The following is a 27,782-nucleotide window of genomic DNA, read 5'->3' on the forward strand; positions in this document are numbered from 1 at the left end:
TGATACTGCTCTGTCCTGCCAGTAGTTAAACTGTGTCTGGAAATTAGATTCTAGAAAGGGTTTGATACTTCCCTGCCCCCACCCTTTACTGTGCTAATACACAAATACATAAGTATCTACTCCTTTCGTTTCAAGAAGGTATAATATAGACCTATGTAATAGGAAACATCAGCAGTTACACCAAACGCTATAGATTTCTTTATCCAAAGACTATAATTCAAAGCTGAATAAAAACTGCATGTCACTGCTGATTTCTGTTTTATTTATTTTTTTCACTCTCAAAATATGACACATTATCACAATATTTCTGTATGATCAGATTTTTTTACTTTGTAATTTTTAATCTACCATCATTTTAGAAGTCTTATTTCTCTGAGCAACTAATTGAAAATGTGCAAGCATGCGTGTTTTGGTTTTGGGTTTTTTTGTGTGGGTTTTTGTTATTTATTTCTCTGTCAATAAAGCTGTGTCTTCCATAACATTGTTGATTTTCCCATGTAACACACCTTCTTTAGTGGAAGCTGCACATGTAGATCAAATATCACTTTACTTGAGTGATAAAGAAAGGGTAGAAGAGAATTTCCTGCCGTATTTTTAGCATGACTTTGCATCCTTTGAAGTTTATACACTGTAAAAGATCTAGTATGTTCTTCATTTTCTTTTTATTACTAACACATAGTTACACTGAAATGCAGCAGGTGGCTGCTCTTTGCTCACTTCACTGTCAATTATATTCCCCAGAAAACCCAAAGGCTTTTCTGTGTCTTCCTCACCTCATGGTCTGTTTTCTAGGTGCCTTCAGGACTTCGTGGACAAGCACATCTAAAAGTCTGGGGCAACCGACATCTGGCAGAGGAAGGCTACATTTTTCACAACTATACCACAGTAACCATTGATAGCAAAGGATCATCAGTGTTCATCCAGACTGATAAACCTGTCTATAAACCTAAGCAGAAAGGTAAAGTGACCTTGCCAGATGCTAGGCTGCTTTCAAGCAAAACTTTTTTTCAAGGGTAGATTCTAGGATGAGATCTTCTGTTCAGTGTCAGCTGTGATGACTAATAAATTTCCTCTTTTCCTTTTTTTTAGTGTTGATAAACCTCTTTATGGTGACTTCTGACTTGAGACCAGTCAATGACAGGGTAAAGAAAACTGTTTTCTTTCACACTGTAAAATATGATGGAATACTTGGCAACCTGTATTTTATTCTAATGTACATTTATGCAGAAATATAATTGGATTTTTAACCTATTTAGGCATATCTTGTCATTGCTTGTTGTTATTTACAATTTAGTTTTTTTCATTTGGTCATATTACTGTTGAAGGAGAATACACACTTTGGTAGTGCTAGTAAATACAATGTAACTGTGCCAAAGCAGTCAGAAGAATTTTTCAGACTTGCCCTCTGTTTAGGTAATGCACAGATATGCAAAGTATTACTTTTCCAGTTAGATGTGTGGATGAAATGTATGTTTCTCAGGCTACTCTTACCAAAGAAGAGATGTTTAAACTTTGTCACTTTGTGCATCATACCTTGCTTACTCAGCAGTTCATCACAAGAAGCAGAAAAAGTAGCTTTGTTTCATAAAGCCTTTTATTCTTTTGTTTTTTCTTTCAGATTGAAGCTTATGTGGTGGTGAGTATCTGTCTGCCAATCATCTAGCATGTATCCTGTAGAGGCACAAGATTCTTGTAGCCTTAAGAGGAACAAGTCACACATCTGTACCTTTTCAAGTTCATTATGGCCATTCCCAACTGTAACCTATGCAATTATCTCTGTCCCTGTGTCTTTAACTGATCTTTGTGTCTTGCTTTTTTGTTATCACCAACAAATATACTTGTTTTCTACTTCAGTTTCAGAAATCCATTCCCATTTTTCAGCCTGAGAAGAATTGGCTAGATTCACTGGGGTTTATAAATATAACAGTCCCACTCAATTTCTCCCTTCTTTTCAATGCAGACACACTCCTATCCTTCATCTGGCTGGGCTGATATAGCAGGGCCAATCTCATCTCTGCACCCAAACATTATGATAGTGGACAATAGAAATTCATGGCAAGGAAAGGGTGCTCCTGTCTTCTTCCTTATGAGGTGAATGAGAGGTTCCTTCTGTGTCTAGTCTTTTTTTTTCTTTTTTTTTTTTTAACCATGTGTTTTCTTTAGCTGTCAGCAAGCAGAAGAATTCACCCTCTTCTCTTGTTTGCATTCAGTCACAGATTTAATGCTGACAAAACCAGCAGGATTAATTTCATCTGACTTAGTCATCTAAAAATTGTCTTGCTAGTTGTACAGCTCGCCTTATGAATAGAAAGAAAGTGTCTTCAGAGGCCAGTTCATCCCATCCAAAATAGGTGTCTTAAGATAGGTGGAAGATCTGCCGCTTGACAGTGCTTGCTTGTGTGCATTGGTTACAGAAGCAGAGTCCTTAAATGAATACTGAATTTTAGAAAGCAAATACTCCCTGGTAAAGTATCTTCAGAAAAATTTTGACAGATGTTAGTTAGATTTGAGCTGTTAGTGAAGTGTATGTATTACAAAATGAAGTTCTTTGTTACAAACTGAGTTAAATATATTAGTGATATTCATTTTCACTGTGATGTTTCTCATTCTTAAACCACTATGCAGGATCCTCGGGGGTCTCGTATGATAGAGTGGAGCAATTTGAAGCCGTTTTGTTGTGGTAAGTTTCAGATTATCTTTTCTCAGTGTATTGTTATTTGCCTTCTGCTTGTACTGAGTTGTGTTCAATAAGCCTTGACAAGGGCTGATGAGTGACACAGAGTTCACAGTATGTTGTTTACTTTTTCAGGTATTGTAAATATGACTTTTCCTTTGTCTGATCAGCCAGTATTTGGTGAATGGCTCATCTTTGCTGAAATGCAGGGGCACACATACAACAAATCCTTTGAAGTTCAGAAATATGGTGAGTTGTATCCAAATCAACTTTGGCTATAACCCAAGTGCATTTGGAAGAACAAAACATTATGAAATTTTTCACTTGAGATGAAACACCTGAGAAATAATGCATTTAAAATGTCATGAGGAAAAATTCTTCACAGGCTATGTGCTTCAGGGACATAGACACTTGCAACTTAACCAAGCCCTTTGTTTCTGTCCTCCACACTTCATAAAGTAAAGGACCTGAAATGGAGTGTCATAATGCACGGTCTATTCATGTAACGAAGATTTAATTTTGTTTTGGAAAAACTGTTTAAGATGCTTTTAGTCTGTTAGTGCTTTCCTTCCTTTCCCAGAGTCCTCCTTGGAATTCTGAATTCTTTTTTTGCTACCCTCCTTTTCAGTCTCAAAATCTCTCTGTTTGATGAAAGGTGGGCATCCTTACAAACCCAGCAAACCATCTATGACATCTGACCTGATCACACAAGCATTTATAGACACTGGCTACTGCTAATATCTCAGCTCTATTCCTGACACATTGTGGAGGAGTCAGTAGCGAGTTGTCCTCTTTACCATGTATGTAAGAGAAAAAGTTTCAGCACAAATCCTGGAACACAGATCCCTCTGAAAAGAAGTAAAAATCTAAGGGTGTTTTGCTAGGGTCATCTTGCCAGGATGGTCTTGCTTTGCTACTTTTGTTGATTCATTCTCTGCTGAGTGCTGTCCTGTCTAACATTAGCTACACTGCCCTCATCCGACCATAAGCAGTGATCTTGTCAGAGCTGTGTATGCTTCTGCTATAACCTGGACAATAAGATCTCCTTGACAAGATTCTATTGTATTTCTTTTCATTGTAGTATTACCAAAGTTTGAGTTGCTGATTGACCCCCCTCGCTACATTCGTGACCTTTCACTCTGTGAAAAAGGAACTGTCCATGCCAGGTAGGAACATGTCCCAGATAAAGTTTCATTGCAGTCACTGGAGCTTGCATCTCATCTGCTGCAGAATTTTCCAGATGATTTCTGGTCATCATCAGAAGCTTTTCTATGTAACAGCCTTCATAAAACATGTTAACAATAACAAGCTGGAAAACCTTCTGTGATATTTTTTTCTGTTTTCTAGATGTGCAGATCACATGGCACTAGCCTTGATATAATCAGGAAAAGAGAAAACAGCTGGAAGTTATCAATTATCTTCTTTCCATTTCAGATACACATTTGGAAAACCAGTGACAGGAAAGTTAATTGTCAATATGACTATAAATGGCGTAGGGTACTACAGGCATGAAGTGGGACACCCTGTCCTCAAGACCACGCAGGTGAGGGAGACCATTGAGTCACCTGCGATAAAATGCCCGATCTGTACTCTTTGACGTTAATACCACAGCTCTATTTTACATTACTGATGGGAGATCAGAAAATAAATGAATAAATGTAATAATTGGGTCCAGCATAATAAAAATATTACATATTTTTACATGATATGTTTATGATTTGGGGGGATGAGAATGTGTTCGCATAGTATTAATCTGGTTTTAGAGCATATGGGGCTGAGGGAGAACAGAAGAATGAGGGACTGTGACAATCCAGACTATGGATAAGGGAGGAAAATGAAACTTGCTTTCTTTCCTCCTTCCTTCACACACTCCCCAATTAATTGCCTCCACTCCACATCCTTTAAAAAATACTGCTGCAAACTCCTATCAAGTGCCTACACTTTAGATTTGGCTTCTAGACCCTTTTTCAACGTGAACGCAAACTTATGTTTCCATTCCCCAACACACTTCATAGATTGATGGCTCTGCTGTTTTCGATGTGTGTGTGAAAGACATGATGCCAGCTGATGTTCCGGAACATTTTCGAGGCACAGTCAATATCTGGGCCACAGTGATCAGCTCTGATGGGAGCAAGCAAGTTACATTTGACGACTCAACACCTGTGCAGAAACAGCTGATTGATATCAAATACTCCAAGGATACCAGAAAACAGTTCAAACCTGGACTCCCCTACAAAGGAAAGGTAAGATTAAAAGTAGAGACACTGACATGTGGCTGATATAAGGTTATACTGACTTGATCTCAGCATGTTACACCACATTCTGGTGTGTTTTTCCCACCTGCTGTTTCTGTCACTGACTGGAACTGCCTATAATGTGAACCCTGTTGTTCTATAAATGAAACACTGTGTAGGTAGAAGTCACTTACCCTGATGGAAGTCCAGCTGACAGAGTCACTATCCGAATTAAAGCTGAACTCACACCAAAGGACAACGTTTATACAAGTGAACTGGTATCAAGAAATGGCCTCGTGGAGTTTGAAATCCCCTCCATCCCTACAGCTGCCCAATATGTCTGGCTGGAGGTGGGTGAAAGCTCTTTATAGGATTAGTGGGCTTTAATGTAACTAATCTTGTCAAACCTGCACTTTATAAATCAGTGTTACAAACAGGAAATCAGTGCCTTTTAGCTTCAACTTCTTGATTTAAATGCAGCAAACACTTACTTTGTTTCTTGCTGCCAATAGAACTGATGTTGATAACCATCATGAAAAGATGCTTCTCCAAATACAGCTTAACACAGTGGTAAGGGTCCAATATTTGGACAGTACTGTTGCTATGTAAAGATGACAAGAGATGAACAGCTGGAAAGTATAAAATGGGAGATGGTGATACAGTGTAAGAAGAGAGTACAAATCAGGCTTTCTATGCATGCATAACATTCAGATGTAACTTTTGTTAAGACCAAAGTGACAGCGATTGATGGGAAACCGTCTGGGGATCAATATCTGCCAAACTACTTGTCCATCAGTAGCTGGTACTCGCCCAGCAAGTGTCACATCCAGCTCCAGGCACCAGATAAACCTTTGCAGGTATGTTGGCTTCATATTCCATCATGGCAACAACTGCATTTCTTGGCTTAAAGTACTTTGTTCTAATTAAATATTTCTAGCCATTTCTGTTTCTGTGATCCTGGACTGTTATTGTTTCCACTACAAAGGTTGAAGTAGCTGCAATTCAGCCACCAAATAGTTGTTCAGTGTCGGCTGCACGCAGTTCTAAGCGAAGTACCTTTGATGCTTTGCACAGCATCTCATTCTCCTTTGTGTTGTGGGGATGGGGAGAGAGAGTGGATATAGGCAGTGACGACAATTTTCATTCTGTGCAACTCCAGTAACACTCACATATGAATTGTTTGGTGAAAATGACACGCTTTAATTGAAGTCAACAGATGTTGAAAGATTGGAAGTGATGTTAGTGGGAGTAGCTTAATTATTAAAGATCCAAATTAGGGCTATGTAGTCTCACTAGAACTTCCAGTTTAAATATCAGATGGGTCTGTTTAGTCTTCCATTTAATAAACTATGACCATAGTTATCTTGTCTTCTTTTGTAGTTTTTGTAGGAGCCTCTCTAAAAATGTAGTCCTTCCATATAAAAGTTGTCATGATCTCTCTCCTAAAGGAAAGATATGATTTAACCACAATTCCTGTTGCATGTTGTTTTACTGAGTTGTTTAGGGTTTGTTCTCTACCCAAGAAGATGCTCTGAGGGTCTGCATATTGCTTTGGGGGGGGGGGGGGAAGTGGGTTTTGGCAATATACACACTTAGATTTCTATTATCAGCAGGTCCGTCAGGTTGGTTTCAGACTCTTTGTATCCAAATAAGACCTTTTTTTTTATCACTGCATTTCATGGAAGTTTAATGGCTAATTAATCTTTTACAAGTTTCCTGAGGTATGGAAAGGGGATTATACACTGCTAATCTGAACACATTGTTCTTATTATAACCTGATTAGAACTAATTCTTCTGTGGGAAAGCTAGGAGTTGGATGACCAGCTGATGTGGGAACTGTTTCCCTGCTTTGCCAGCTCTTACTGGGTGTTCCAATTAGCTACATTCATTTTTTAATGAATTGTTTCATCATTTGCACTGGGGAATTCTTAATACTTCAAATATTTAATGTCACGAGGCACTTCTTGGACTCTGTGGCATTCTCACTGTATTTAACCATTAACAGCTCCTTGTATTCAAGTCCTTGCCATTTTGGTTTGTACCATATGTACATTCTGGAAAGATAACACTGTTAGAGCTGAAGAAAGAGGTTTTTCAAAAGATTTCATTGGGTTTTAACATTGCTATTCAGCCTTAACAGTCTTAGTTCGCCATTGCTATGCTTTAAATTGCAGAAGGATCAGGAGTGGAAGTTGCTGAAGAAATCCTACTTAACACAAGTGTTAGCTGCTCCTCATATCCCAGAAGCAAGAAGTTTGTGCTCCTAGGAAAGTTGGCTGCTCCACAGAGGGCTTATTACTCAGCCAGACATGACCCAGTCCTAATCCCATGACCGAGCACTGATGTCTGTTCTGTTGAGATTGGCGGGTTTGGGGGGATTTTGTCTCCAGGGTATTCAGTGCTTAGTGAGTACCTCTGGGTGTAGGACTTCAGTGCGCAAAAAGTGCAGGAGGTCAGTGTGCTGCTCTGAAGCCTATTGCAGGCATCAGATGAGTTTACCCAGAAAAAAGAAGCTCTCTTCTCATTTATTTGTGTGTTTGACAGCTCCTTGAGTGCCAGACTTGCAAATTAATATCAAGACTTGTGTAATTTGAAAGCATTTTCCCTCAGATCTACTCCCAGTAATTTCATGCCACGTTGATTATGTTTGAATTAGTACTTGCCATATGAAAGTAATCACCATGTATAATCTCAATTAACTGCAAAGACTATCAAACTTACATCTCTTCCCACCCCCAACCCATCTCTTTCTTTTTTGGACTGGACTACTGAAGGGGTGTCTAAAATTCAACCAATTCTGACAGCTGCTCTGTGCCAAAAGGCTTAACTTTCAGGATTCCAGAGATTCCTTTATTGTTTCATTAATGCATACAACACCCCAGCCCATTCTCCTGTTAGATTTGCAGGGAGTGAAGAGCTGAACACAGGGCCCTTTTTACTGTGAAGAAAGTCCATGAAAACAGTGCCACTGTAATATACTTTTCAATGCATACATTTCTTAGGAGAGGGGTCACATCTCTTGTGGACTGAAACCCAAATAGATTTCTGTGCTTTATAAATAAAAAGCATGCATTGTAACAGACCAGATCTTTTGCTTTTCTGTCTCTGGGTGCAGGTAGGAGAGGAGGCTTGGATTGCAGTGAAGTCCACATGTCCTTGCAACTTCACTCTACATTATGAAGTGGCATCGCGAGGCAACATTGTCCTTTCAGGACTGCAGCCCAGTAACGTCACCCAGCAGAGGAGCAAAAGAGCCACCTTTCCCTTTGAGAAGAACATTGATATCACACGCTTCCCAGGAACAGGTAGCTAGCATCATAAATGCAAATTTGCCCCTCTTTTCAGGGAATAACAACCTTTCTGCAAACCTAAGTATCCTCTTTTTTTAATTTGATGCTCCTTAAAGGGCATAGAATAATTTTGTGCAAGAAAAATAGTTATATCCATTGCACACGTAGTCATATAGAAAAAAGATAAATTTCTTCAAGAGGGATAACTCTTGGAGAATTTTCTCTAGTCTTTCTGTTGTCTTTCTCTGTTAAGAAAACTCTAGTCTTTCTTAATATGCTAGGCTTTGGATCAGCTGAGTGGTAGGGAAGTGTATGATGGGGCTGGGGCAATTTACTAAGCTGGCTGAGCTTAAACTAGGAAGATGACGTTAGATGAACTGACAGCATGGATCAGGCTAAAGGAGAAGATCACGCAGTTAGCATGGGGAAGGGAAATGGAGTGTGGACTCCTAGTTTGTACAAGGAATAACAGAAAGATATGAATCTGATGAATTCAGGGAGCAGGGGGATAAAGAATGGTATACTTGGGAAGATGCATGCAACAGCTGCCAAAGGAAAAGTCCATCTATCCCAGTAACATGTCTGCAATAGTAGCCAGTTCCAGAGAATTAGGGAAAAAGTGAAAGAAACTTCCCTGCGTGTACCCATCCAGCTTCTGGTGATCAATGGTTTAAGAATTCATAATAACTTTCTGCACTGAAGGTTGGTTCTAAGGTGGTGTATTTACAGGTTGCCCAGAGACATTTTGGTTGCTCTATCATTGGAAGTGTTCAAGGTCAGGTTGGATGGGGCTTTGAGCAATCTGATCTAGTGAAAGATGTCCCTGCCCACAGCAGGAGGGTTGGAACTTAGATGATCCTTAAAGGTCCCTTCTAACCCAAACCATTCTATGATTCTATTTAACTGTTGCTGGTGAAACAATGCTCTATAAACTGCACAATCCTTTTTCAAACTGATTTATACTTTTTCTCTCGGCAGCATTCTGCAGCAATAGATACCCTTTCTTTGTTTATTTTAAATGGCTTGATAACTTAATTTTATATTTCCTTGATTTTTATCGCAGGAAAAACACTGGGTAGTCATTCTCTATTCAACTTCTCTATACTGCTCATTATGTTATGGGTGCTAATTGCCTATCAGCTTTCGTAAAGAAAAGAAAAAGGAAAGGAAAAGTTTCTGAGTTCAAGAAGAACATGTGCAACAGAAACAAGGGAAGGATGCAAGTCCTGGATGCAGAGTTCTGTGCCTTGCAGCATTTGGATGGGGCAGGAAGAGAGTGATTTTGATAAATAAAACTGTCCTTTCTACAATTTATTTTTTAGCACCTACCAGTATCCCTGCAGCAGAGGTCGAAGTCTGTATGACATTCCTCCGTTTCTCAGTAGTTCACAACATGGCTCCCTTGGGCCGTCTGCTGGTGTATTACGTCAGGGAGAATGGAGAAGGGGTCACGGACAGCCTGCAGTTCACTGTGAAGTCCTCCTTTGAAAATCAGGTATTGGCAATGTAGCTAGTGGAGAGGAAGGAGTGGTGTGTTGTTACTCTTTGTAGTTTTGTCTGTTGATTATGAGTCAAGATAATGGGATTTAATGTTAAATTCCTAGGTTGCAGTGGCGCTCTCAGCAAATGAGACCAGACCTGGTGATGTTGTGAATATCAAGGTCAGAGCTGCAAAATCAAGCTGTGTCTGCATTGCCACTGTGGATAAGAGTGTCTACTTGCTGAAGACAGGTTTTCAGCTGACAGCCAGTCAGGTAAAAGGAAGCTTAAGCCACTGATGTCTTTTTCTTAATACTGCTATCTGCACTTTACCTTTAGTAAGTAACCTTTATACCTAAGGACAGCAGTCTCTTCCCTTTCCCTGCAGGTTTTTCAAGAGCTTGCAGAGTATGATGTATCTGATGCTTTTGGAGCTCCGAAGGAAGAAGGGCACTTCTGGTGGCCAGGCATGTCCTCACATAGACGCCGTAGATCTTCTGTCTTTCCCTGGCACTGGGACATCACCAAGGATGCTCGCTTCGCGTTTACAGTAGGAAGAATCAGCCTCACTTCTCTATGGAGTGTCTTTTTTACTTTCATGTTTGCAGGATAATTTTCAGCTCCATAGGCCATTATTTTTTTTTCACATCAGAGCTGTTTCTCTAGGGGGGTAGGCTGAAAAGTAATTTCTGAGAACGGAGAGTACACTGTTCCAGCAAACGTATTGGAGAAATGTGCTTTGATTTTGGCCAATCTTGATATCCTGTTGGGTGAAGGAATTCATGCAGGTGCTCCGGAGAATCAGACAGGGGACCAGAAAGTTTCTCCAGTCATGGGCGAGCTTGCAGGTCTCTTCTGCAGTTACTTTGACAGGGAAGGAAGGTGGAACATGAGTCTTTGCTTTTATAGCCTTTTAGACTATCCTTTGGAAATCTAAACTTCTTTCCTGCCCCAGTTCTGTCAGCTTCTGTGGCCATCTGTGTGAAAGATCAGTAATGTTTTTTTTGTATCCTTGATCAGGTTACTACTTACATGCCATACATTTAAGTAATTATGTTTGTTTGATGTCTTTAAATAGTTAAACTTGACCAGATTTTAAAGATTTTTTTTTTTCCTTTGATCTGTGCTCTGTATTTGCATCAACTTTCAATCTGGGCATTTAAAATGAGTTAGCTGGGGTTTTTGGTTGGTTTTTTTTTTTTACATGTACTCATGCAATAATTCATTTCTTCATTGCTTTGGATACTAACAATGCAGTCCTTTAAAACCAGTTTGGTCATCTGTAGGTTTTAAAAGACATGCTACTGTGTTTCCATTAGCTTCTTGCTTTCCTTTTGATTAAAATTATTGTTACCTGATCTATTTGAAAAGTTTTGCTTGTTAGCCTCTTTCTTCCCTTCCTACAGTTGCACAGTAGCGTCCATCCACCCTTTCAGACCCTGCTGACATCCTCCCTCTTTGCCTTCCACACCACTGCGGCATGTAATCTCTATTCCCTGATTGCCCGAAGCTGTAAGGAGATGCCACGTGAAAGGCTGTGATATACATGCTTTATATTCTTTACATAGGCTTCTACTACTTGCTGTTCTTAACTGGCCTAGAGAACCAGTGTCACACCTCTAATGTTTTATGTTCTTTCCATTTTTAATCCACATAACTGCTAATAATAATAAACCTTGCTTCCTTCAGATCCTCTGTCTCATCATTCTTTGTCCTTTCTGCAATTTTAGCTAAATTGTTCTATTGTGTTGTCTTAAACACCATAAGCTTCCACATATTCCCCCAATGCCTCAATCTCTTAATCGTAAACTCTCAATCCTCGTTACTGTCCACTGCTGCAGGAGTCACTGCTTCTTCTCATCCTGTGATCTGTTGGGGTTTTTATTCTGATGCTTTTTTTTCTTACTGAGAGGCATAAACTGTTGGGAAAAGGTACATATGTTAATAGCTGGTATGTATGCATTACTGTATACCTGATCTATAATAACTGGATGTGTATGTAAAGAGAACAAAGCTCATACTCCCTTTGGTGTCTGGGAACTGCTGTCTCTTATGAATAAGTGCTTTTAGGGGACAGAGCTGGCAGACAGTTTTCTTATGAATTCTGTATTTTTACTGTGAAGCTGTGTGGACAGTTTCCATTTTGCTTGGCATTCCTGGTAGTGCAGAATTGGTGATGTCTGATGTGAGAACTGCCTGCTAACTGCAGCAGAACACACTGGAAACTTTTAGGAAGGGTAAAAAGCTGTAATGTAATATTCTAGGGGAAAAATATGTGTAATAATTTTTCACCTGTAGCTGCCTGGCAGTTACACATGCCCAGTAGTGTTAGATATTGGTTTAAATGCATTTTCCAAGCAAACAAGAGCTTTCTCATAAAATCTCTGCCTATAAAGTGCCTATATATTTTCACATTAACAGTCACTTTTATATAAAGTTTTAAAAAATCCTCAAGTTCCAATTGAAATTTACTCTATAAATGTTGGAATAGGGTTGGGGAATTGTGTTCAGAAAACTTGTTATTGGTACATGTTTAATTTTTTTTTTTTTTTCCCCTTGCTGGTTTGTGTTTTGTGGTCTTCATTTTTATTGTCTAGGAAACTGGCTTGGTTGTAATGACTGATATAGTCAGCTTAAACCACAGACAGAATGGAGGCATGTACACAGATGAGGCTGTCCCAGCTTTTCAGCCGCATACTGGGACGTTGGTGGCTACAATGCATTCTAAAATAGCACCAAGGTAACATTTTTGTTGTAATGCATATTGTCTATGATAGCTTTAGCTATTTTTTTTCTTCTCAGTTGTTTTCCACTTCCATGCCTCCAGGAAATTGCTTGGTTTAGACAAGGTGGTTGTGGGGAAACTCTCTTCCGTTGTCTTGATAAACATAAAAATTATAACTGATGCTACTTTGTTAAATTAATTCTGGAAAAATGCAAAGTAATATTCTTCAAAATGATCATTTGAAACTCTTTGCATATCTTAGTTTTCTATGAATTAGTTGCTGCTTCTCAATATTTGCAAACTAGCCCTTGTTTTGCAGAGTTGCTCATTGCTCATTATTTTGACCATTCAGCTGGTGGTCAAAATAAATAAAATGAGGGACTGCATGAGGAAAAAGTCATGAAGTATTATGACTAATGCTGCAACTGAGGATGTGCCTTCCCTTTGTGTTCTGAACCACCTGGTGGCCTCTCTTAGCGGAGTAAGTTTTGGAGGTTAGTGTAAGAAAAATATAATGAAGCATCACAGGTGTAGAAAAATGGACTAAATTATGAAAATATTAGAGATCAAGACAATTCCAAGAGAAGAAATGGAGGGGAATATAAAGTAGTGATTGTAGTAACTGCCATTAGTAAGGCTATATCATACTATCATGGGAAGTCACATGCTCTATATGGTCTCTTTGATTTTGTTTGGTGAAAGAATTTGGATAATAAAACCTTTATTTTTTTAAGATTCTATTATTTACGCTAGTTTTTAAGATTATCTTATTTATACTATTTTTTTTAGACTCTTATTCATGTCTCCAGACTGTTTGATGTGTGTGTGCACAATGGGATCATTTGGAAAGACTGTGTAATTTGTGTTATGGATGATACACCCATTCATTTTTTAATGATTCTATACTAGCTATTGTTTCGGTTGGTCATGTGAGCTGCATTCAGGTGATAACACTGATTTATCAGTTACTGTTAAAAACGTTTTATTAAAAGAATTCATTGCCAAGGACTTGTTTCTTGTTCCAGCAGAGCAGAGAAGAGAAAAAGAACCTTCTTTCCTGAAACATGGATTTGGCATTGCCTCAATGTCAGGTATTGACAGGGAATTCCCTTAATTATATCCAGAGGGTTGTATCCTCTTCAACTACAGAAAACAAAGCTCTTTAAAACCTACTGGAGTTACATTGACATTCTCTGATGTTTTTTGTTGTTGTTGCTTTTCTTCATTACTGCTTTAATCAATAATCTTTCTTTGTAACGTTTCATCTGGTCTTGAAGTGTATTCACTTACTTCAGCTTGAAGTGTGTCAGTTGTGACTACCTTGCAACCCATGTGTAGTTCACCGTGGTGTCACAAACAGAGGAGTATCTTCAGAGAAGAAAAGGAGCAATGGTTTGGTTCAACACACTTCTAGGTTTTGCTCACTTCTGGAAAGGGTGTATCGACAAGTTATTGAAGAGCAAGTGAGGATATAGGTTTGCAGTGATTAGCTACTGTGAGGAACTACTTGTTGCATAAGCTTGCCTCACAATAAATGCAAGTCAGACTGCTCTTGCAATAAAAAGAGACTGTAAGATATGAAGTGATTAAGCACTTCTAGCTCTGTGCTAAAATCTTCATATGAACCAGAATTCTATGTACCACTTAAAAGAGCAAAGGGGAATGGGAAATCTTGCTAGAGTTCACAGTCAAGAGGCAAGAGCAGCCCCTCAGAAATGCCAGTTTCCATTTACAGTGGGAGATGAGTTGGGTCTGGATTTGTGTTTGGACCCTAGGGTAATCCAGAAATGTCAACTTCAGCGAGTGCTAGTGTTTTTCTTCCTTTCCACCCCTATTCTAGCACCAATTCCTGCATATGCTTTAGTGGGAAAATGATTCCAGGGTAATATGTGTGAGGAGATGGAGGCACAATAGCTGCTTCTGTAAATGCTGGTATAGCCTAACCATGCACTGGTGAGTATTCTATATTGATTGCTTTTTAAATTGCATAGACCTCTTCTTTCTCTTTCATCTGACACAAGAGCATCTCCCCCAAACCTTAATTTACTGCCCAATAAATCATGGTTTCCACCTGGTACAACTGGAACTTAAAAAAATGAATAAACAGATAACTAATCTTTTCCAGAAACAGCACATCTAGGATAATTTGAAGCAATTATTAAAAGGCTTCTCCAGGTTTGCTAGTAAACTTCATTCTCAATAAACGATTATAAATTAAATTTGACAGGAACTTGCAGCAAGTGTATTCAAATCTGTTCAATTGAGCGTGAAATATGCTTTGTAGAAATACACAAAGAATTCCAGAAGTGCCCGTTTGGGCCTCAGCAAGCTGGGGCAGTTAATTATAAGTGGGAGAGTGTGGAATAAAAAGTTGCAGATTGCATTTTCTCCACTTCATTTCATTAGAGACAACTAAGTTGAGCATTCCTTGATTTCCACTCTCTTGAACAGGAAGAATTTTTTTTTTTTTCTTCTACCAGTTATAATTATAATATACAATCCTCAAAAAAGAAACAAAAGCCTAATGTCAACTTCCCAAACCAATTCTAAAAATTCCTAAAGCCTGGCTGGAGGGTCTAATGGCTGGAAATGTGTGTGTACTTTGGACCCCCGCCCAGAAGAGTAAGTGCCCTCATGTGTGAAAATAATGTTAATGCTGGTTATGGGCTGAAATCCCAATGGAAAGAACATCAGCTGCAACAAATTGTCCGGTTAAACAGACTGGAATACTGCCAGTTCTGGAGCTAGGACACCCTTCTGCTTACTCTTCAGGGCTGAAGTTTATTGCAGGTACCAGCTACCTAACTCCAGTTAGGATGAAGACCTAAATATTAAGAAACTAGTGTGCTTAAAAGAAGTTAAAATAACTTGGTGCTGTCAAGTCAAGTGCATTTCCCAGGCTTGCCACTCTGTAGTTTGAGCTGGGGAACCACATTCATTGGCCAGAGTGCTTGGAGACTGACTGAACCTAGCATGCCTATTCAAAGGCATAGTGATCTCTAGTTTTTTATCAAACTGTTTGTTTTAATCCTTTTCCTACTGTGATATAAATACACAGACCAGTACATGATATGCTGCCTGGTTACCGACAGTTACCATAGTTTAGGCTCATTGAAAATTACAAACAGTTGATTTAGACGATGAAAGTAAAGATACTTCATTGGTGCCGAAAGTGTGAATAACCTTCAGCTGAAAAGCGGTGAAAGCCCAATTCTTCCGTTTGTCCTGGATGTGAATCAGGCGGTATTGCAGTGTTGAAAGACAGTGTGTTATGCTGTAGACTCACAGAGCTTGTTCTGAAGATCTTGCTTTCTTGTTTTCCATGCCAACTAAGATGCACATTGCTCTCAAAAGATTACAGAGCTAGCAGCATGTGTATCAAGCTCTGGGGAATAAATAAGAACTTGAGAGAAAACAACCTTAGGGTGTACTCATAACTGCACCAATCATCCTGCCAGTTGAGCCATGAAATAGCTTTTGTTCTTCCTTTAGAGGAAATGTTTTCTGTTCCAGGCAAGGCCAAAGCTTTGCAGGAGGGAAATAGCAAAGTCTGCAGAACAAAATTGAATTTCTATTATTATAAAGCATGGAAGAGGATACCAGCTTTATGATATCCTGTTGTGGTATGCACAGTAAAGCTAAATACTCAGGATAGAAATTTGATTTTTAATAATTAGTTTCAATCCTCGTTGGAAGAAAATGATGTTTTTGGAAATATTTCTGAGTCAGGCATTCCAAAAACCAACCAAAGAAAATGTTTCTGAATCAAAATACTCTCCCCTGGACAAGCAGTTGCTGAACTCGGTGTCTGGAAAATTTCTCATTTGCCCTTATGTTCAAGCAGAGTCTGCAATGTGGCAATGTATACAAGGACAATGGGTTCCAACAAAAATTACTTTTATTTCACTAGCTGTTAAATTATTTATCCATGACTTCGGTCTAGGATTCTTTCTTTTCTTTTCTTCTTTTTTTTTTTTTTTTTTTTTTTTTGGACTTAGTGCAGTCATTTGCCTCTAAGAAAAGTGACTCTATAAAGCTTTTAATCCAGTAAGTATTTGTATGTTATACTGTATTTTGCAGAAGCAACTGTTTGCAGTTCTGCCCCTTATAAATGTGCATAGGTCTCAAAAAAACTGATAGAAAACATTGAGCCTTTTATAAGCTGTTGTTCAAAGCAGACACTGATGCTATGTTGTAAGTTTGGATCTGGAGGGAATTCCCCAAAATGTTTGGGTCTGTGTGCTTTAGCTTCATTCAAAAGCATTTCATTAATCTGATCAACTGGAGTTGTTCCCTGTTCTCTTTGGTAGTAACATATCGGGAGAAGCACAGCTGCACGTGGAAGTGCCAGACTCCATCACTACCTGGATAACCGAAGCTGTGGGTCTGTCTGAAGAGAAGGGGTTGGGCATTGCCAGTCAAACAGAACTGAAGACATTTAAACCTTTCTTCATTGATTTCACCTTGCCATACCATGTCATCCGGGGAGAACAGACCAAAATCCCACTGACTGTCTACAATTACTTAGCTGTCTGTGTAGAGGTAACAGCCCTCTTTATTCCTGTTACTAAATTCTGTTTTGTCATCAGAATTTCCTAAGTGATCTACAACTTACAGTAGATAAGGTATAGGGATAACGTAGCGATAAGCTCAGCATAAATGCTTTGAACAAGATAAAAATATTGCTTTTCAATATGAATAAATGTCATTGCTTTACTTACTTTTAGCTTGAAACAACTGTAGTAGTCTGAAGTGTCTTGCAACACTTCAGAAATACAAATATTGAAAAATGTAGGGAAGACAGTTAGGAAGCTTATGCTGAACCACAGAGAGGAAGTTCTGTCATAATCAGAAAGCTGCTGAGAGTAGTTTGTTTTGAAAGAATGTGGTGGTGTTTTGTTTTTTTTTTCCAAGAACTCCTGTCTCCCTGGATATTTTCTTCTCAAACTCATTATCTGTCTAGCTCCAGTAGTATCATTCTGAACTACCTGGAGAATTGCTGAGCTGAAAGTATTGCTGTCAGTCAAATATATTACTAGAAGGTTTGAAGAGTGAATAATCTGTGCGTAGTATGATTTTATTAAGCATTTTGTGCTTTTCAGATTTTGCACATGTCAGTTGGTTTTGCAGCTGAAATTTGCAATAAATGGCATTCAAAAATTTTCACAGGTCCATGTGAAGATTTCTGTTCCAAAAGGCATAAAGTTTGTTGGGCATCCTGGGAAACATCATCTGACAAGAAAGAAGTGCGTTGCCCCTGGGGAAGCTAAACCCACCTCTATCGTTTTGTCCTTCAATGAGCTTGGACTGAGCAACATCACTGGTAGTATAGAAATAAAAATAGCTTGCTGCTTGAGGGAGTTTTACAAGTGTTTCTTTTTATTCCTTTTTCAGAAGAAAATTCTTATTTCCCTAGTATCCCAAAGTGGAATCATTCATTCCACTTGCTGCCAACTTTGCTTTTCAACCTCATTTGTTTCTGAGAAACAGATTCTCTAGCTATAATGCACTGAAGAGGCTGTATGAACAAACTTCAGGAGATTCCCTGGTTATCAGTTTTCCTGTTGGGTGATATGTGGTCATAAGGTTTGGACCTGTTATATCTCCCTGAAGAGATCAGTGGAAATTTTTAAATAAGAGAGTAAGAACAAATTCTGTACAACTCTCAAGCAAATAATCACAGTAATTGTGCAACGCTGGAAACTAGGAAAGAGTTTCTTTTTTGCCCCATGACTGTCCAAATATTGTCTACTTTTAGATGTGACTGTTCAATACAGAATGAAGGTAATATGAGAGAGCTGTAATTACAAAACACTTGAGGTATTGTTAATCAACTGTATCTCACTAGTTTAGATCTTCACTTGAACTCCTGAAGATCTTCCTATCTCAAAATGTCTGCTTCTTTTCCCTTCTGTTTCTTAGCAAAAGCTTTTGCTTATGGTGGAACTAATTGCTGTCAGGATGAGATGCAGACCTTAAAGAATGGCAAGCACTCAGAGGACAATTATATGGACAAAAGGACCCCAGTGGGAGTGGATTATGTTCGCAGTAGTGTTATTATTGAGGTAAGAAAATATGAATTAGTAATAATTTGGAAAAAAAATTATAAATGCTTGGGCAAATCATGAAAGCTTTTAGGTAGTTAATCAAATGTGAATAGGTTTATAAGAAACTTCAGGTTGATTTATGGTATGTTTACATGATTGGAAATAATCAATTTTAGTGGTATGTGTACAGAAAGAGCCCATTTGATTCTGAGTTCGTGCTGGTGAATCTTCAATACTGTTCAGAAGAAAAAAGGATGGAAATTTTATTGGATAAGCTTGTTCTGTTAATCTAAGAAATATGCTGTGATGTGAGATTTGCTAGTAGTGGTTAGCATACCTCTAGCTAACAGAATACAGTCTAATAACTTTCCAATAAAGGATATAAAACACTGTAAGCAGCAGAATATTATTTCTGTATTTTGTAAGTAAAATTGAATAGCTGTTACTGCTAATCCAAGCACTGTATTTTTATGTATGAATTTCTGTCTTTATATAGCCAGAGGGACTGTCCAGAGAATACACCTATAGTGTGTTCTTCTGCCCAAATGGTAAGTTTATGATTTGAATGAGATATTCAGTTTGTTTGATTTAGTTATAGTAGAAACATGTGGCTTCATCTCATGGGAAAAAAAAAAAATAAAAAAATCTTTGTTTCCATTTCTCTATGATTGATGAGTTATGGTGTGTAGGAGGAACTTTTGAATAAAGAGTCTTTCTTACCCGGCTGGCTAATTATGAATTTGCTTTAACTGCCCAAGTGATTTCTGGAAATGGCAATTAAATTCCTTTACGTTATGAAACAGTTTAAGTATTCAGCACTGTGGACAGTAACTGTGACTGTACTGTATTTTCAGTTGATGTTTTAAAATTCAGTTCTGGAATCAGTATGTCCGTCCTGCCTGAGATTTGGATAGCTCAAAGTTGGCTCCAGTAGCTAAACAGAGATGCTTTTGACCACTACATCAGAACTGAAAAATCACTTACAGATTTCATAAGAAATCCAGCTAAGCAGTTTGAATTGAACAATCTTCTATATTGCAAGGAGGTATAAATAGGAGATGGGAAGAAAAATCCACATGTACTTTTATAGTTTGTTTAAGAGAAGCTGGAAAAAACATGTACTTAGGAAAGGTCTGTCTGTTTAAATTTTAGTAGTTAGCTATGGGTTATTTTTGAAGTATGTGAGCTAAGCTCTAATTCTTACAATATTCCATTATTTTTCTGACTAGAGAAAATACACATTTCTACACCTAACAAATATGAGTACCAATACATGCAGAAACCTGCCCAGATGACACACTTTGACATTGCTGTGAAAGCACACAATGATGCTCACCTGGCCTTGTCCTCTGGTCCACATGACATGGCAGAGATGACCGAGATTGTTATTGGTGGACATCAAAATACTAAAACGTGGATTTCCATAAGCAAAATGGGTGAGCCAGTGGCCAGCAGAGACACAGCTGGTATCCTCTCCTGGGATGAATTCCGCAGCTTCTGGATCAGCTGGAAAAATGGAATTATCCAGGTAGTGAGTTTATCTATGTAACGGTCTGGAAGTCTCTTGCTTTCTTAAATAGAGTTTGAGCACACATATGGCAGATTTTCATTAGGCTTGTTGTAGAAGGTGAAAGCTTTGTTCCTGTTGCTTTTTCTATATTAGGTCTTGAGCAGGCTGTTTTAATCAGAACATATCTGCTTGCCACATTATGTTCTCAGGACCTCAGTCTTTGATGTTTTTAGTGCTAAGTGTGCTGAAAGCCTTGGATGTCAACCCTGTGGAATTCTTATTAAGCTTCCTTGGATTGTTTTGTGGGTGGGAAAGAGAAATGTACTGGACCATCTACAATGTTCTCTGATGCACACATAAGTTACTAGATCCAAGGACACATGGCAGACTGACTTCATATATGTGGGTACTTGGAACTGCATGGTTTTTTGTTCCTTTCAGGTTGGCCATGGTACTCGGGTGCTAAATGAGTCTATTATTGTGGAGTGGACAGTCCCCAAACAGCTTGAGGTGAAGTACATTGGCTTTTCCACAGGCTGGGGGTCAATGGGAGAGTTTAAAATTTGGAGAAAAGAAGAGACTGATGAAAATCACAATGAAGCATTTACTCTTGGAGTTCCCCACAACATAATTCCAGGATCAGAAAGAGCTACGGCTTCAATAATAGGTACCAATTATGAGGAGGTATCACTAGGCACCAGTTATCAAATATGAAGAGATACTGCAGCTGTTACTTACTTCTGACCAGTATTTGAGTAATACACACCAGATAAGGTGGTTATAGGGAGTTACAAAGGTATATGCTGCTCAATTCTGGGACAAATAATTTTTTTCTTTCGTCTCTTGTTTGAACCCTGTTTGAGTTGACAGTGACTTAAAGTTGATACCATCTGAGGGCTTTGCAGAGGCACCGTCTGTTAGAATTCATGGTATTAATTTCATAATGATCATGATCACAAATTGTGCTGTTCTAAACTAGTAGTCTAAATTGGGGAGTTATGGCTAATCAAACTCTGAAATGTGAAATTTCTTTATTCCAGCACAAGCTTGAAGGGCTAAGACTTAACATTTGAAGGACTTCCAACTTCTGATACAGTTTATTTAAGCTGACTATGTGTAGCTAGTAGAAATTAGTGTAGTCAGATGGGTTTTAATCATAAGACATCAAAAGGAAGTAAACAGTAATTCCTTAATACTGAACATATTGCCTCTCTTTCAAACAGGAGATGTGATGGGTCCTACATTGAACAACTTGGACAATCTTTTGCGATTACCATTTGGATGTGGGGAGCAGAACATGATCCATTTTGCTCCTAATGTTTTTGTCCTGAAATATCTGCAGAAAACCAAACAACTCAGTCATGAGGTGGAGAGTGAAGCTACTGATTACCTTGTTCAAGGTAACTCATTATGCTTACAATTTATAGAAGGAGAAAAGGCTTGCAAGTTGGAAGAAAGTTTTACTAGTATTACATTGTCCTTTCTAATCAAGAGTATCCCAAGCGATGAGGATTCATCATTTCTTGTAGAATAATCTCACAGATTAACAGATTTTGATGGCAAGAAGTTTTCCCTTGATATGTAGCCTGTTTCCCTTCAAGAACTCGTAGTTTAGATGCTTACTGATTTATATTTTTTATCTTTTTTTTTTCTTAGGCAGCTTATTTCTATGTTTAAACATTTCAGAAAGTCAAGGAAAAATAAATTTAGTAAAAATCTGTATGTTTAGGTGTTTTGCCTTAATCATAAACTGTCTTTCCAGTCCTTTAGTCACTACATGGCTCTTCTGATCTTTCTCTTTTTTAACAGCATTTTCTTAGGAGCAGTATACCCAAAATCAAAAGTTAGTACCCAAAGTAGTTAACTTAGAGCCATATAATGAAGGCTTTTATCTGTCCTTTCAGTGTACTGTCCTATCTCACTAAACAGCTCAAAGCAATCTATCTTTTTATGTGCTGTTTTTCTCAGCGTTTGTTTGGTAAGAGCCACATGCAAAATAGTTTCATAACTAAATACAATTCTCAGGACAAGTAAGAATTCAGAGATCATTAAAAACAAGAATGACCCAAAGGGACAAAGCTGTCTTGTGTATGAGTCAGACAATAGTCATGTCATGAAATCAGAGGTGGCAGGATTAGGTGGTTCTCCTCTGAAAATATAAATATAAAATGTAATATGTAATATATTTCTTGTATTCAGCAGCAAAAGCCCAGTGCTGCTTCCTTTGCCTGGCTACAGTCATTTCACTTGTAATTTTTTGTGCTTGCTGATAGCAGTAAGATAAAGAGAGTTTTTTAATAGTTTGGGTCAGTGTTTCCTTTGCAATATCATTTGCTTTTGTTTCTTTTTATGAATCTGCAAACCTTCCAGGTTTTTGGCTCCAAACTCTGCCTGCTAATTAACCCTTACAGAAGAAATCCTCAAGACTTTTAAACTTTTCTGTGTTTATTGGAGCCCTGCCAAGTATAAGGTTTAGTTGGGAAAGTCTGTTTGCTCACTCTAGAAGGCTTTTGTAACTTACTAAGCCAGAAAACTTTTTCATCACTTAGTCATCCATCATAGAAAGTGCTGATACCCAGCAATTCCCATATATTCCCTAATCTTTAGAAGTGGCCTGAGCTAAACTAGCCAGTAATTTTTCTACTTTCCCACAATGTAGTTCTACCAAAGCAGGTGAACAGGTGAAAACTGGAAAGGTGAACCTCTCCAGTGAGTCCAAGCATCTAGAGGAGTGTTTAGAAAAAAGATGATTTCAGAAGAGCAAGCAAGACATAAAGTCTGTGCCACTATCAGCCTAGCAAGCAAAGAAGAATAAATGTAAGAGCAATGAAGCATAAGTCAACTCAAAATGAACATTCAAATAAAAGAACAGACAATATTATAAGACTGATATAAAAATACGAGTACTTAATTTGTCCATCTAACACACTGGAAATGAATACTTAGGAACCATTTGAGGAGGAAGTGCTCAGTAGTAAATTGTATCTGAGGCCTATGTAGAAGAAAAGCAATCTCATTTAACGTAACACCTATTGTTTGGAGGAAGAAAAAAAAATAATAATACTGTTACTTATGCTTTCTGCCACGTATATATCCCACAATCCCCAGAGACATTGTTTTTACAACAAGAGCATCATTAATCTCTAGGGCTTTGCACCTCCCATTTTTCAAACCATTCTATCTGCCTTCCCTGTGAGCATTGGAAGGCTATGGAGCAACAGGAAAAAGTGTAGGAGTCACAGGCAGCCCTTACTCAGGGATTGTGGAGCTGCCTATATCTGGAGAGGTCAACAAAGAAAGCTCGCCTCCAGAAATGAAAGAGTAATCCATTCCCATAAAAATATCATGCAATGTGTAATAAAACATCTATTAACGTATCAGAGAATTAAGCAGGCACTAAATGTCTTTGACACAGTCTTCTTGCAGTTTTGATGTGTCTCCATATCAAATACCCATTCTGAAGGGTTTGATCCCAATGGGCATTTAAGAGCTTTATCAAAGTGTGTATTCTGTATTCCTCAATATAGAGGCTTAGAGTGCTTTATTAGGATGAGCAGTTCATGGTTGTAAGATAAACAGGTTTGAGAAGCAAATTCTTTTCCTAATAGGAAGAGCAGTTTGACTATCTTTATTTTCAGTCTCAAAAGACATTCTGGTAGAGAGTTCTTATCTTCAGCATTCAACTTGTTGATAATTGTTGTCTAAAACAAGCCTTATAAGACAGCCCTAGTAGCTAGGAAGTGTTCGTATATGTTAAGATCACAGCTATTATTGTCATGTTACACTAAGTTGTCCCAAAGAACAGCTTTGGAGAAAGGTCTGAATCCAGTTGTATCATTATAGGAAAAAAATTTTCATCTGCGTGGTACTTTCAGTAAAATAGAAGGAGAATGGCTGTATGCTTAAGTAAAAATCTTTCAATGCTACATCTTTTCAGAGAGGTATAAAACTTTTAACATTTCTACTGGCCAAAATGCAGGAGTTGTAGTCTTACAGATGTTAGCCTGAATGGTTTTCTGAATAAGCTACAGCATACGTACACAGAGCTGGCTCTATCACTCACAGCAAAATAAGAGGTTGCCTCGGGCAGCAGAATCCCTTACACTAGTGCCAGATGGTCTGAGTCTTCATTCACTTTACATACTTGTTTTTCTCTGTGTGAGGATTTTGGACTCCCCCAGTTCTTTTGTGACTTCCAGGCTACCAGCGCCAGCTGACCTACAAGAGACAAGATGGTTCATACAGTGCTTTTGGCGAGAGGGATTCCTCGGGGAGTATGTGGTGAGTTGCTATTTAAAACAGAGTTAGAAAATTCAGTGTTTGCTAAATGGGAAAAATACACAATTGGCAAGGAAAGAAGAGTAATTTTCCAGCTTCCATCATGGTATCGCACACAGTGGAGAATAGAAATAACACTCAATGACTATAGACATACTGTTTCAATGCTGCTGAGTGTTCATACTATACTAGCATGCGTATTATAGATATTTCAAGACTCAGGGGCAGTTAAGGTAGTCACATCTACTAATATGTGCAGGCTTTAGGCACAGAAGCTGTAGTTAAGGATCATATTTTGTCTACTGGAGTTGGAGTAGCAATGTATGGGGCATTTAAGCACCTACTTGCTCTAGGGAATGGAGCTTTGCCTGAAGCATGTACTGAACAACTTGCTGTCTCTAGAAGCGGCAGAGGTGTCTAACAGGGTAGGGGAAAAAAAAACCCAACACCAAAACCAACCCCCAAAACCCCAAAGGAGTCTTTCTCCCAAGTGCTTTATATCCCCTCACGGATGAAATGGAATGGTATGGATTTATGCCTTGGGAATTGAAGTGCTGGACCTTACAGAGTCAAACAATATGAGAGCCAGAAATTATGAAACTGATAAATCAGCTCATCTCAGTAACGTCCCCCTTAGGAAACCATGGCCTTTACAGTTGTACGTTACATCACATTAGCATGTAGTAGATTCTTGTCTTCATTCATTTGCTTGTGCTTCTCCATCTGCTCTGTATTTTGCTTTAAGCTGATTTTCTTCATTAACTCATCTGAGGGGAAGTACCACTTCTATGATGCTGCTGCCTCACTGTTTCTAAGATAGTAAACTTTTATCTCAGATCTGGCATCTCCCAGTCCCTAGATGTAAAATATGGTGACACAGAATTACTTAACACTTGAAAAATCCCCTGCCAGGCAGCATGCTTTCTACCCTCCCATTCCTCAGAGGCTTGTAAAATGAATGATTCAATCTCCCAAAGCTGGCCAGAGTTCACACTTGTTGCGTGTCAGAGGTTTAGAATTCCAAAAACACTTCTATTGCTTTCTTAAGTCTTAATTCTGTATAAAGTCTAACACAGCCTCAGACTTTAGCAATGGGTCTGGATATCTTTTTTTTTTTTAGTTAACAGTAGCAAAATTGGAAAATTTAGTCCTCTCTTTTCTTTACAAATAATTCCATATTTATAAGGATATTGATTCTTAACTTAAAAGCTTTAATAATATGGGTAGCAGATGAGCACCTATAAAAGGGAACTGAACTTCAGAGTGTGTCATAACTAAGACAACTATATCTCCCAGTTATACTTTTCAATTTAATCTGTTGACCCTTAATCCTGCTCTTATCCAGAAGTTTGGACAGTGTTCAGGTGCTTTTATGTACTATTAATTTTTTTTAACAGTATTTAGTGTTTCCCCAACAAGATTTTTAAAATTTCTGCTTTCTAGGAATGTTGTTTTCCCCGTACTGATACATTATTCTGAATTTGTTTTCTCAGTAAAGATGATAAATTCGTATTTACAGGCTAACAGCTTTTGTCCTCAAGTCCTTTGCACAGTCTCGTGGGTTTATTTTCATTGACCCGAAAGAACTAACAGCTGCCAAAGACTGGATCATCCAGCATCAGAAAGAAGATGGTTCTTTTCCTGCTATGGGCAGGATACTAAATAAGGACATTCAGGTAAAAACTATACAGACTCAAAATCATGCAGTAGGTGCATTTTTAAAGTTATTATCGAAGCATGAAGTGATGCAGTGTCTTATGCCTAATATGAGTATTGCATTTGAAAGGCTAGAATAGTGTAGGAAGAACCAGGAGAATTTTGGTAAAAAAAAGTCTATCAAGGTATCTGTGTGCTGTCCTGTTAGAATGGAAAGCAAGATGTCAAGTCTTGCAAAACACTTCAGAGTCATGTCTTGGAGTATGAAGTTATGTGCATTGAGTCTGTTCTCAGGCTATCGCTAGGGAAGGAAGCTACAATGTTGGGTCGGGTTCCTAAATTTCATACTCCTTATGTGCAAAGGAAAAGAAGTTCTGTGATGCCACAGCTTCTCTTATAGTTATAACATATTCTTTGTCTTGCTTCAAGAGTCTTTTTATCCAGCGTCCTTTTCTCTAGTTTTCATCCAGTGGTTTAAATTTGTTGTCCTCCAGGGTGGAATCCATGGTAAGATCTCCCTGACAGCTTATGTGGTTGCATCTCTTCTGGAAACAGGTGTAACTTCTCAGGTAACAAAAACTTAGCTAAAATAGCTCTCATGTTCTACATATTCTAAAAATTCTCTCCATTTTTTTTTTAAACTTGATTTTACTGCTGTTCACTTTCAAAGGTTCTGTGCTCACTAGAATGATAGCATCCAGGTAACAGAGGCTGTTGGAAAGCCTTGAGATTATTCTAAAGTTAAGGAATCTTGAAGTTATTCAAGGTGATTTCCCATCCTTCAACCACCACCTCAAGGGTTATTCTATCAGAGCAAAACTCTTCCCTGCAACCCCATCCCCCAACCTCTCCCAAAAATAGCTGCAAAAAATGTTTTCTGCCTTGCAATTTCAAGGTGTGATTGCAGCCTATGCAGATACTGGTAGTTTGCCTATATATACTCAGAAAAACTTTAACTAGCTAGCTTAGTGCTAACAGCAGATTAACTAGGGCTGCATAGGCTTTGGGGATCCAGAAAACTTTTGCGGTCTGCCTTTTGCTACAGTGGCCAAAATGCTACTGCTATTAGATTACAGTATCTTTGGAGAGCTGCGCTCCTGTAATGTGCTGGATTGAGGACTCTGGAGAAAAATATTTCTCTTCTTTGTAATGAGACAGAACAGGAACACTACAGAAAAAAATAAAAGCTACATAGGAACGTGCAATTACGCTGGATAATTTTTGAAGGAGGGAAAAAAAAAAATCGCTCCCAGTACAACTGGCGTTTTAAAGATTCTTTCTTAAAACTCATGGTAAAAAGAGTACTCCTCTGCTCTGTTGTATTTTTGCCTGCATGCAATTTCACTAGAATGGAGGTGGTCAGGTAATATCACAGTTAAACCTTCCCACTAACTGACTGGGAAAATGTCCACTTGCAGATGTGCTGAACAAGGCATGAATACAGTTCTTCACTTGCTCTTCAACAGCCAAGGGAAAGAGTGGTGGTGAGCAAGTAGGTCTGTACAGGTAGAACTGGAAAATTAAAACAGGAGGTGTAGTGGATATTGCAGCATGTCTTGGTGATCTGTACTCAGACGAAAGGATTGCCCATTCAGGCAGTCCATTTCAACCCAGTGAGTTTATGGAGACTTTGAAACAGCCAGTGCAAACAGCAGTAACTATTCAGAAATTCTGTGATAATCTCAGCACTTCTGATGGCATCCCTGTAGAGCTTGAAGAGTGAGACCATGCTGCTGCTGCAAGCAGATACCCCCTAACCCCCAGTTCTTGTTGGAGCGGGAGGCCTTCAACCTTATTAAAAATTAAAAAAAAAAAAAAAAAAGAAATTAGAAAATCCTCCAATGCTCGTAGAGTAACTTTCTGCCTCCCTGTCAGCGGTGTCCCCCCTC

General features: G+C 38.4%; 1 protein-coding gene across 8 annotated transcripts in view; it reads left to right on the top strand.

Annotated features, from left to right (window-relative positions):
* CPAMD8 (C3 and PZP like alpha-2-macroglobulin domain containing 8) overlaps nucleotides 1-27,782 on the top strand; it is a 68,345-nt gene that overhangs the window by 15,337 nt on the left and 25,226 nt on the right. For 6 of the 8 annotated variants that reach the window (XM_052802527.1, XM_052802523.1, XM_052802525.1 and 3 more), the window contains 26 exons: nucleotides 793-958; nucleotides 1,090-1,142; nucleotides 1,619-1,636; nucleotides 2,626-2,680; nucleotides 2,810-2,923; nucleotides 3,756-3,840; nucleotides 4,109-4,217; nucleotides 4,690-4,917; nucleotides 5,088-5,258; nucleotides 5,637-5,765; nucleotides 8,024-8,213; nucleotides 9,521-9,693; nucleotides 9,803-9,952; nucleotides 10,066-10,227; nucleotides 12,275-12,417; nucleotides 13,428-13,493; nucleotides 16,713-16,944; nucleotides 17,572-17,725; nucleotides 18,325-18,467; nucleotides 18,946-18,997; nucleotides 19,679-19,977; nucleotides 20,401-20,626; nucleotides 21,183-21,359; nucleotides 24,159-24,240; nucleotides 25,757-25,913; nucleotides 26,388-26,462. In XM_052802527.1, the coding sequence (XP_052658487.1) occupies nucleotides 793-958; nucleotides 1,090-1,142; nucleotides 1,619-1,636; nucleotides 2,626-2,680; nucleotides 2,810-2,923; nucleotides 3,756-3,840; nucleotides 4,109-4,217; nucleotides 4,690-4,917; nucleotides 5,088-5,258; nucleotides 5,637-5,765; nucleotides 8,024-8,213; nucleotides 9,521-9,693; nucleotides 9,803-9,952; nucleotides 10,066-10,227; nucleotides 12,275-12,417; nucleotides 13,428-13,493; nucleotides 16,713-16,944; nucleotides 17,572-17,725; nucleotides 18,325-18,467; nucleotides 18,946-18,997; nucleotides 19,679-19,977; nucleotides 20,401-20,626; nucleotides 21,183-21,359; nucleotides 24,159-24,240; nucleotides 25,757-25,913; nucleotides 26,388-26,462 (3,609 nt within the window). Of the gene's footprint in view, nucleotides 1-792; nucleotides 959-1,089; nucleotides 1,143-1,618; nucleotides 1,637-1,960; nucleotides 2,092-2,625; nucleotides 2,681-2,809; nucleotides 2,924-3,755; nucleotides 3,841-4,108; nucleotides 4,218-4,689; nucleotides 4,918-5,087; nucleotides 5,259-5,636; nucleotides 5,766-8,023; nucleotides 8,214-9,520; nucleotides 9,694-9,802; nucleotides 9,953-10,065; nucleotides 10,228-12,274; nucleotides 12,418-13,427; nucleotides 13,494-16,712; nucleotides 16,945-17,571; nucleotides 17,726-18,324; nucleotides 18,468-18,945; nucleotides 18,998-19,678; nucleotides 19,978-20,400; nucleotides 20,627-21,182; nucleotides 21,360-24,158; nucleotides 24,241-25,756; nucleotides 25,914-26,387; nucleotides 26,463-27,782 lie in introns of those variants that run through there. The other 2 variants (XM_052802528.1, XM_052802524.1) reach the window with 2 other exon arrangements.

The sequence above is a fragment of the Harpia harpyja genome, chromosome 11 (assembly GCF_026419915.1).
Source record: "Harpia harpyja isolate bHarHar1 chromosome 11, bHarHar1 primary haplotype, whole genome shotgun sequence".
Classification (NCBI taxonomy): Eukaryota; Metazoa; Chordata; class Aves; order Accipitriformes; family Accipitridae; genus Harpia; species Harpia harpyja.